Genomic DNA, 10636 nt, shown 5'->3' with positions numbered 1-10636 from the left:
TTCTCGTTTTCTGTTTTAGCAAATACAACTGTATGGTGATATATAGTTAACTTGATTTATTTTTCATTAATTAATTAAATGGCTTGAGACAGGGTCTCACCGTATACCTCTGGTTATCCTGGAACTTACTATGTAGACCAGGCTAGCTTCCAACACACAGAGGTCCACCCGCCTCTTCCTCCCAAGGGCTAGGATTAAAGGCAGGCACATGACTTCCAATTCGATTTATTTTTATCTATTTTATCTCTATATAGATACTACTATCTATAGCATAAATTACTGTTTTTCTAAAGTAATATTTTCGATATTTTTATTCAAAGGTTTGCAAAAGAAATAAAACAGAAAGAGCTAACAGTGTGATCAAAGGCACAGTTCCAGATTTCTGAGTGAGTCCTAGGAAGGAAACTACAGTTACCCTGACTGGTAGATAAGTCATCGGGCAAGGCCGTAGTACCAGAATGCTAAGAATTAGCTCTCGATCGTGTAGATCACTGTGAAAATCTTTTTTTTTTTTTAAAGATTTATTCATTTATTATATATAAGTACACTGTAGCTGTCCTCAGACACACCAGAAGAGGGCACCGGATCTCCTTACAGATGGTTGTGAGCCACCATGTGGTCGCTGGGAATCGAACTCATGACCTCCGGAAGAGCAGTCGGGTGCTCTCAACCGCTGAGCCATCTCTCCAGCCCGTGAAAATCTTTTTAAAAAAATCTTTAAAAAAAATCTTTACAAAAGGTCTTTATCAATCAATTTTTTAATAATGTAATGGTCGTCTACTATGTGATGTTTAACTGTCTTTTGTTTTATGTATAGAGATTGTATTTCCCAGATCTGACCCAGATGACTATAGTCCTCAGTTCAGACATATCTAACAGCAGATTTTCCCTTCTCCTCCAGATTGAGTTATTCACTTCTTGTCTTTTATCTTTTGTCTTTTTTTTTTTTTTTTTTTTTGAGCTGGGGACCGAACCCAGGGCTTTGCGCTTCCTAGGTAAGCGCTCTACCACTGAGCTAAATCCCCAGCCCCTCACTTCTTGTCTTAACTAGTGGAAAACATATCAAGCAGTGAGAGACCCGGGATGATAAGTGTGCTAGGGTCAGGGATGGAGAGGTGTTCGGTCTGGACTTCCAGAAAGCAGATGTTTCGGATGTGTGGGCTCCATCTGACCAAAGCTTCTTAAAAAGGAAATGAGCAAAACCACATTTCTCTTACACTTCTCAGAGCAGCAAGGGCGTTTGAATCTATGAAATGCCAATGCCATCCATCCTCAAAGGCAAGCAATAAAATCTAAGAACTACAAAATCCTCAAGAGAAATAACTGTTTAGCTCCTGCACTAGGGGGACTGGGTTGACAGAGATAGGGCCAGCAACCTGTCCCAGCACAAAAGGAAAACAGCCTCTGAGGTAGATAACTGATCGTATACAGCCAACTGGACAAGGACACAGTTTTGGAAGACAACATTGCTTTAAAAAAATTGCTTTGGGTCTGAAGACATGGCTGAGTACTTAGGTGCACTGGCTGTTCTATTAAAGGACTCAGGTTCAATTCCCAGCACCCACATGGCAGGTCACAACCGTCTAACTCCAAGTTCCGGGGGATCTGATGTCCTCACACCAATGCACATTAAGTAAGACAGTTAAAAATTATTAAAATTGGGTTGGGGATTTGGCTCAGTGGAAGAGCGCTTGCCTAGTAAGCGCAAGGCCCTGGGTTCGGTCCCCAGCTCCGAAAAAAAGAAAAGAAAAAAAATTATTAAAATTGCCTTAATAAAAAAGTAACGGTGAATTGTCTCCTGTTCTGAAGTAGAAATAACTGAGAGAGCGATGTTATAGTTTCAAAGTTGGTTACACTTGAATACACACATTATGTAGCAATGGCATAAAGTGTGGGTTCAAATCTTCCTTTTTGTAGTTTTTGTCTCTGCGTATCCATAACATCAATTAAAATTGTAAAACTGAATGCAAAGATACGAAAAAGGTGCATACATTCTCCTAACCGCAGAGCGGCCTGGCACAAATTAAGAGCATAGAAGATGCTGCCCCAAGACAAGGTGAACCCGCTGGTGACCTTTAAAAATGTCAAGTCATGCTGATGCTTTCAAAGTTACCTAATAGAGAGCAGAAGTCTGCGAGCCAGCAGCCAAGTAGCACCCTCTATGGTCCTCGCCACACTTACGCTATAGGGTTCCTTGGTCAAAGGTAATACTGTGTGGAATAAACTCCATTGCTTTGGAGTTCCTGCCTTGACTTCCCGCAAGGACAGCCGAACAACACCTTTCCTCTCCTGCTCCTGGTCAAAGTGTTTTTTTATCACATCAACAGAAATCAAACTAGGACAGCCTGCTAAGAACTAATTCTAGTACTGGCATTTGGAAATGGCTTCATCTGAAACCATGGGGACTTAACACATTCAAGTTCTGCATGGTTCATCAGACTGGGGCATGAGAGTCTTCAGAAACGGAAAAGTATGTTCTTCGGCCGTAATGGAGTTCAATGAGAAATGAAGGGATTTGGAAGAGCCCCCAAACTCGGGAGTTAAAACCACACACTTCTAGCTAAATTACAGTTATGAAGGATGAAGACAAGAACAGCGTTAACTGACTTTACTTGTATTAGGGGTGTTTATTTTATGTCCTGACTGCAGTTCCCCCTTCCTCCTGTACTCTCAGTCCTCCCCTCTGTCTCCTCCACTCCTCAGAGAAGGGCAGGCCTCCCATGGATGTCCACCAGCTCTGCAATAACATGCTGCAGTACACCTCCCCTTACAGTGAGGCTAAACAAGGCAACCCAGTAGGAGGAAAGGGTTCCAAAGGCAGGCAACAGAGTCAGGGACATCCGTCCCCGCTGTAGGAGCCTGACCAGGAGACCGAGTTACACAACTATAACATACATGCAGAGCAACTATGTCAGTCCTGTGTAGGTTCTGGTTGTCAGTTTAGTCTCTTGTGAGCCCTGTTTAGGGATATTTCTAGATTATGATTTTGGGAAGGCGAACTTTGGTGATGTGACCACTGATTGCCCCATTGGTAGTCTTTTTCCTTCTCAATTCTTTGATTCGCATTGACCTGGTCATATGTTCCAGCAATGCCACTACCTAAAAACACTAGTGTCTAGTCGATTGGCTTTAATTTCTATTTATGTACAACATAATGTTCCTGCTTTTTTTTTTAAAAAAGGATACTTATAAGTTTATAAATTTGTCTCAGTTTTGTCAAAAAATATTCTATTTTAAAAAGATATGGGGGCTAGGGAAATGGTTCAGAAGGTAAAACTACTAGAAACGCAGGCTTGGCATGTGAATTTGATCCCCAGAACCCAGGTAAAAAGCCAGATGCCAAAGCATCTATCTGTAATTCTAGAACCTTCAACAGCAAAAGGCGAGGTAGAAGCAGGAGAATGACCCTGAAACTGGGTGCAGGTAGCTGGAACATGCAGTGTAGTAGCAGAGCGAGAGCCAGAGCCAGAGCCAGAGCGAGAGCGAGAGCGAGAGCGAGAGAGAGAGAGAGAGAGAGAGAGAGAGAGAGAGAGAGAGATCCTGTCTCAAAGTGGAAGGTGAGAACCAAAAGTTATTCCCAAAAGTTATTCTCTGGTCTCCACAGTACACGAGTACACACACACACACACACACACACACACACACACACACACACGAGATATTGGACATTTATATGATTTATATGGACACATCGGGTTGCCTCCTGCATGAATCCAGCTCTGACAGGGTAAAGGATAGAGAGCAACAGGCTCCCCCAGGCTATGGAAACGACTCTGTAGTGGGGTAGGTACCGCCATTATACATTTGTCCAAAACATACAGAGCACACAGCTCCAAGAGGCAGGCAGCAGGCACAGTGCACACTGGGTGATAGGAACATGTCAAGTTCAACAATGGGACTCCCAGGGGTAGGGCTCTGATGGTGGGGAGAATGTACGAGTATGTGGGAGCAGGGGGTGTGAAGGTGGTCTCTACCTCCTAATCTTGTTGCAAATCTGAAACGTATTAGAAAAAAAAAAAAGGGGGCTTTAAAAGAAGGTGGTGCTGAAAGCCCGGGAGAGATTCAAGCTGGACGAAAATTAAAATGACATCAGAATTTGTAGGATGTGGCTAAAGCAGGACTCAAACATGGCTGTAAGATCAGAAAGCCAAGTGACTACGTCAGGAAGCCAAAACCGGTGTAAAGAAGGGGAGAACAAATTGAGCAAAAGGCTAAAAAAGCTAAATTTATCCAAAGAGTAGGGCCTTGAAAAGATTAACCCGACTCTAGTCTGCTAAGTAAAAACAAAGGAAACGACTTATATCAAAAACAACAAGGGGCCCATCCGGGTGGTCCTCAACCTATGGGTCAGATATACTGCCTATCAGATAATGACGTGCGATTCATAACTGTAGCAAAATCACAGTCAGGAATCGCAATGAGATGACTTTATGGTTGGGGGTCAACGACATGAAGAACTATTCACAGTTCGGAAGTTACAATGAAATAACTTCGTGGTTGGGGGTCACCACGACATGAGGAATGTGTTCAAGGGTCACGGCATTGGAAGGTTGAGATCCCAGAGGTGTTAAGTCTCTGGCCACCTTGCTTTCCCAAGCTGCTGCTCAACCTTGCCTGCACATTGCACTCCCGCCTGCTCCCTTTTCTGGTTGCTTGGCTCCCAGTTCTTCTGCTCGCTGTGCCCCGTTAAAACCCCTGCCAACGATGTTCCTCCATACTGTTTTTATTTTCCCTCTTTGGCTTGATTTATTTGTGGGAGAGGTAAGACCGGCTGGGTACCTTAAGTTAGGCTCCTGAGGATAGATATCTGACAGCTTCCATGACTGGTTGTAAGGGTCTAGAAAGACAATGTGTCACACAGAGCAGGCATGTGTAAGTAGTTTTGGGTCCCTTAGGCAAGAGGAAGAGTTCCCAGGTAGCCTGGGCTACATAGTGAGATCCTATCTAAATACTATTTCCCCTGTTTTATTTCATTTTAAAGATTTGATTATAAGTTTAAAACATCCACAGGAGAAAATCTAGACCTATATCTTTACTGGTAAGTTCTATCGAATATTTCAGAAAATAGTTTAGTTAATAATTTAATGACTTGCCGGTTGTGGTGGCGCACGCCAGTAGGATTTGCTGAAGGAGGCAGAGGCAGGAGGATCACGAGTTCGAGGCCAGCCTGGGCTACACATTTTTGGGGCTGGGGATTTAGCTCAGTGGTAGAGCGCTTGCCTAGGAAGCGCAAGGCCCTGGGTTCGGTCCCCAGCTCCGAAAAAAAGACCAAAAAAAAATAATTTAATGACTTAGCATGAGCCGGACACTTGGCAATTCATTTTGTAACATGATGGTATAAAATCAGGTCAAGATGCTACTGAGAGGTCTCTGAGATGCCTCCCGGGGTGAAGACAGCCAATGCCAGCCTGACCCCCAGAACCCACATGATGCAAAGAGAGAGCTGACTCCAGAGAGCTGTCCCCTGACTTGTCACGTGTGCACTGTGGCACGGGTGTGCACCCACACGCAAACACACATGAGTAAATGAAAAGGCAGTGAGGTTTTTAGGGGCTGGGAAGATGGCTCAGTGGTTGAGAGCATCTGGCTTTCTCCCATGACATGAGTTAGATTCCCAGCACCCACATACTATCTCATAACTGTCTGTAATTACAGTCGCAGGGGAACCTAACATCCTTTTCTGGCATGCACGTGGTACACAGACATGCATGCAGGCAAAACACAGACAAATACATTTAGAATAAATAAATGAATAGGGTTGGAGAGATGGCTCAGCAGTTAAGAGCACTGACTGCTCTTCCAGAGGTCCTGAGTTCAAATCCCAGTAACCACAGGGTGGCTCACAACCATCTGTAATGGGATCCGATGCCCTCTTCTGGTGTGTCTGAAGACAGCTACAGTGTACTTATATAATAAACAAACAAACAAATAAATAAAATCTTTAAAAATGAATTAAAATTTAAAGACACAAGGTGATTCAGATCACATCTGTCGCACGTGTAATATGACATATTAGAAGGACAGTGCATCATGATGGATAAATAAACAGAATGTTGACAGGCTGGTGGCTGGATGGACTTTTCTTGCCTGGGGAAGAGATGGTCTTTCAGTGTGGTTAGAAGCTAGTAGAGGGGACCAGGTAGTGGCACACGCCTTTAATCCCAGCACTCAGAGGCAGAGGCAGGCAATGTCTGAGTTCCAGGCCAGGGGTACCCAGAGAGAAATCTTGTCTGGAAAAATCTCTCTGTCTCTGTCTCTGTCTCTGTCTCTGTCTCTCTCTCTCTCTCACACACACACACACACACAGAGCTAGTGGAGGCGGAAGCCCATCCACGCACCGTGATCCAGGAAACTGAGAACGGGGAATTCCTGACTGACTTCTGACCAATGCTTTTATGAGCTCTTAGTGGTTCACATTTAGGTTCCTGTTGCCCTTGTTTGAGGAGAGAAGCCAATCGATCCAGTATTTGATGTTTAGATTTTCTTTTCTCCACAAAATCCAAGTTTGCAGCACTTGAAACGCTAGACTAACACAGCTGCCTGGACTGAATATAAGGATTTTTACCCAGGGACCATGCCAATGTCTGCACAGAGTAACCCAGACCCTGATGGAGAGCCCCGGACATCGGCAGAAGAGGACCTGGTAGAGGTTGGATTGGCGTTTTCTTTTTCTTTCTTTTTTTTTTCTTTTTAAGATTTTATTTATTGTATATGAGTACACTGTAGCTGTCTTCAGACACCAGGAGAGGGCATCAGATCCCATTACAGATGGCTGTGAACCACCATGTGGTTGCTGGGATTTGAACTCAGGACCTCAGAAAGAGCAGTCGGTGCTCTTAACCACTAAGCCATCTCTCCAGCCCCCATGGATTGGCGTTTTCTGGTTGCATCCTCTCTCATCAAGGAGGACCAGACACCCCCAGAGTGTCTCTGAGCAGTCGGTGCGGGAAGAGTTGATTCAGAGACAGAGTTCATTTATTTCGTGCAGGAGGAAGAGCAGGGTGCCCAGGTGAGTTCCCAGACAGCTACGTTAGCTGACTACTGTAGCATTGCCAGTCTCGGGGCCACTGGTTCTTAGGACCTCATCCTACTTAATCCGGGGTTTGGCATGGAGTCAGACACCCAGTGCTCGGTGTGTGCAGTAGACACAGATGTGCTGCCTGAAGTCTTGTCGTGAGGACAGTGTGATGCGAAGTAAGTGGCCTCCACTTCCAGCCTCGTCAGGGTTCCTCTAGACTCTCCCTGGGACTGTGGGGCAATCGTGGGTCTCTGTCCTAGACTGGTCACTTCGTCTGCTCTCATGGCCCTTGTCTTCCTTCAGTACAAGTTCCAAGGGTGAGACTCAAAAGCAGAATCCCACATCCCCTGTGGGTTCTGGGAGCCTCACTGGCCTATGGTCCCCGTGAAGCCAGCTAATGAGAGATTAACCTCATAGGCACACGTCATGGGAAGGGCAGCTGTTCAGTGACAGCCAAGTTGCCACCGTGGCCTGTGGGCTTCACGTGGTGTGACAGCATGGCCCTCCTATGCGCTGTTCTGGCTGTTTTTGGAAGCTGCTAGAAAGATATGTCCTCCCTGTCCGGGCTGCCTTCTAGAAGGTCACCCTCCTTCCTTCACGTTCCAGAGATGAGTCAGTGTTATGAGCACTCAATCCCTCTGCGGTTTGAGGCCCATGTCTACGTACTTGCATGCATCTGGCTTCTCTGTGTATCGCCAGGCCCAGGTTGCTGTAGGGATGTCTGGGAGCAGGGTGGGGGAAGAAGGCACTGCCTCTTTAAGGGTAACGACGTCACAAGGCTGTGGAAGGCCGGGCATCGTGGAACTCCGTAGCCTTAGGCTGTTTCTGTGGGGGGTCTTGGGGCTGTCTTTCCATCTCCATGGGGCCACAGGCCCATATGTGAGCACTTGACACCATGGCAGAGGGGAGCGAGCTAATGAGCAGGCTCATGAGTGAGAACGCAGACCTGAAGAAGCAGGTGCGCCTCCTGAAGGAGAACCAGATGCTGAAGAGACTGCTCAGCGAGAGTTGCCAGGACAGCTGTGGCCGAGGGAGCCGGGACCTGCTCTATCCCAAGGTCCCTACCTACCCTGAGGCCTGCTCCCCCGGGAATGGAGGTGAGGCGCAGGCTTAGCCAAGACGGAGAGCTCGACCCGTAAAGGGTTATAGTATTCAGATAGGCTTGCGGATATGTCAGTTGATGATGTCTCAAAGCACCGCCTCCTGGCCTGAAGACGGGCAGGGTGTGATCCCGTGGCTCCAGGCCTGCTGAGGTCATCTCTGTTTGGCTGGGCTTGCCTGGGAGGTTTAATTCTGCCCTCTGTGTTTCAACAGATTGAGCTAAGCTGACATTCATTTGACATCAGATGAAAGAATCACTTGGTTGAATCTGGCTTCAGGGGAGGGGTACAGCACCCACCCCAGAGGGAGATACTGATAGCGACTCTTGGGTGTGTTGGTGGCAAAAACTATGATGCCACCACCTGATTACTAGAGAGTTTCAGCTAAACCTGTAGCCGTATGTATGTATGTACGTACGTATGTATGTATGTATGTATGTATGTATGTATGTATGTATATACAGAGAGTGGGGTGTGGGGGATATACGTGGAGCGCTGGTTTTCTTTCTGCAAAAAGTAGCCGGTCGTGTTTTAAAAATTTCTTTTCTGTAAAAAAAAAAAATTCCATTTTTTTACGAATAATAGTGTGATTTGGGATGTGGTGGTTGGATGTGACCCGTGGCCTTGACTGGAATGTGGACAGAGCCCCTTCTCCCAATCTCTGATATCTGAGAACTCTGGTGACCCAGGGGGTTCAGCTTCCTGAAGGAAGCGATGGCTGTTCATGCCACCTGGCCAGAGTGGGAGGCGAGAGAGATGCTTCAGCTCACTGTTGAGGTAAAAATAAAAAAAGGGACGGAACGGTTCCTGTGCGTACCCTGGTGGCCACAAGCTCTCGCTAGTTCTGACTCCAGTGGGCCATTGGAACAATTTATCTCAGCGGCTCCAAGCTACCCCCATCTACTTTCCGACCTGCTGTCTGAGAGCCATTCCAACACAGCACCCTGTCAGGCCGCCCCGCCCTCACTCACAGCTCTCTTGGCTGGTGTCCACCACACCAGGCATACGCATTCCAATTCCATGGTGGGCCAGGTACATCCGGCCACCATACACTCTCTTGAACTCAATTAAGTCGCCATATGAAAGAACACATCACACAATATGCTCTGGTCCAACTGATAAGATATAATTTGCCCATCTGGACAGCACAAAATCCTGTGCACACATCTATCCCCTAAGAATACTCATAACAGGGCTGGAGAGATGGCTCAGCGGTTAAGAGCACTGACTGCTCTTCCAGAGGTCCTGAGTTCAAATCCCAGCAACCACATGGTGGCTCACAACCATCTTGATAAGATCTGACGCCCTCTTCTGGTGTGCATGAAGACAGCTACAGTGTACTCATATACATAAAATAAATGAATCTTTAAAAAAAAAAAGAATACTCATAACAACCTGTAATCTGTGCAGAGAGGAATCTTAACATGCACTGCCTTGTTCTTTCAGCTCCTTCCTCCTTGCTCCGGCCTCCTCTGCCTCTCTAAAACTTTCCTCCCGCCCATCCTTCCTTCTTGTCCAATGATAGGCCTCTTTCTATCCTGTCCCTGCCTCCCCCTGCATAATGACATCAATCTACATCTTACCAAGTCCTTAAGGAGACAGACAGCCCAATGGTAAACTAGATTTGGCCAGGCTTTGTAGCCCACTTCTGGGGGGGGGTGTCTTTGAGACCTTGAGAACCTGCATTTGCTGTAATGGCTTTTTAGAGCCCATTGGGTCATTTGCCTCTGTCCTCCGATCCCAGCCAGCACTGAAAATGTGCTTTGTAGCCCATTGGAGTCTTGTAGACACAAAGCCTACCAGAGGGGTGAGAAGTCCTTCAGATTTCCATTATAGGTGTCCTGCGTCCCAAGGGGGTCCTTGAAGAGGGAGCTTGGCTCTGTAGGGGATCCTCCTGGGGAGACAGAGTAGGGAATGGAGGCAGAGTTGCCGTCAAGTGGCCGAGAAAGCAATATTTGTTGGAGTGGCTGTGCTCACGCAACTGGGTCACCTGTGACATCCTGCAGCGAACGTGTGATGTTTGTAACACAGATGTGCTGTGGCGGTCATGTGAGCACCCGTTCCCATGGTTCATTGCCGCTAACCACTGTGAGAGATTGACAAACCCCACGTCGCCTGACCGCGTTCCAGGGGCGTGAGAGAGGGGTCAAGGTCCAGTCTCGCACTGAAATGCGGTTTTTTTTTTTTTCCAGAACTGGTTGTCAAAGAGACTCTCTTTTTCTCAGAAGTTTTAGGTTTTGGTTCACAGGTCCTCTTTGGTTTACTGCTTCGTACCGAGCCATTGAACACAGACAGGCTCCCCAGAAAAAGTCATCAATGTTTCTAGCTGGGAGCTTTGAAAGGTAAATGACAGGCAGGCCCTCAAGGGACGACAGGTCTTACAAGGACAGACAGGGAGGTGTAAGCATCTTGCTGGCAAGTTGTTATGCTTTTTTCTTATAAACACTTTTGGGGCAGAGCAATGACTCCTGCCTGCGTACATCTTAAGATAGGACGATAGGCTCTAAGAACACTTTCT

The 10636-nt window shown here is 46.6% G+C and overlaps 1 protein-coding gene and 1 long non-coding RNA gene across 3 annotated transcripts in view; one reads left to right on the top strand and one right to left on the bottom strand.

The window, feature by feature from the left end:
• Positions 1 to 6661: 6661 nt before the first annotated feature.
• On the bottom strand, positions 6662 to 7791 carry LOC134483885 (uncharacterized). Its single transcript, XR_010061044.1, has 2 exons — positions 7685 to 7791; positions 6662 to 7315 (listed from the first exon to the last, which is right to left on the bottom strand). It is a non-coding gene; the product is annotated as an uncharacterized LOC134483885 (long non-coding RNA).
• The window catches only part of Spatc1l (spermatogenesis and centriole associated 1-like), a 9325-nt gene continuing 6459 nt past the window's right edge, over positions 7771 to 10636 (top strand). The window contains exon 1 of one of the 2 annotated variants that reach the window (XM_063279459.1): positions 7771 to 8115. In XM_063279459.1, the coding sequence (XP_063135529.1) occupies positions 7914 to 8115 (202 nt within the window). In that variant the 5' untranslated portion in view covers positions 7771 to 7913. The remainder of the gene's footprint in view (positions 8116 to 10636) is intronic. The other variant, NM_001024296.1, reaches the window with a different exon arrangement.

The sequence above is a fragment of the Rattus norvegicus genome, chromosome 20 (assembly GCF_036323735.1).
Source record: "Rattus norvegicus strain BN/NHsdMcwi chromosome 20, GRCr8, whole genome shotgun sequence".
In the NCBI taxonomy this organism is placed as follows: Eukaryota; Metazoa; Chordata; class Mammalia; order Rodentia; family Muridae; genus Rattus; species Rattus norvegicus.
Note: the sequence above shows the minus strand (reverse complement) of the source record. Positions and strands in the feature narration are given on the sequence as shown.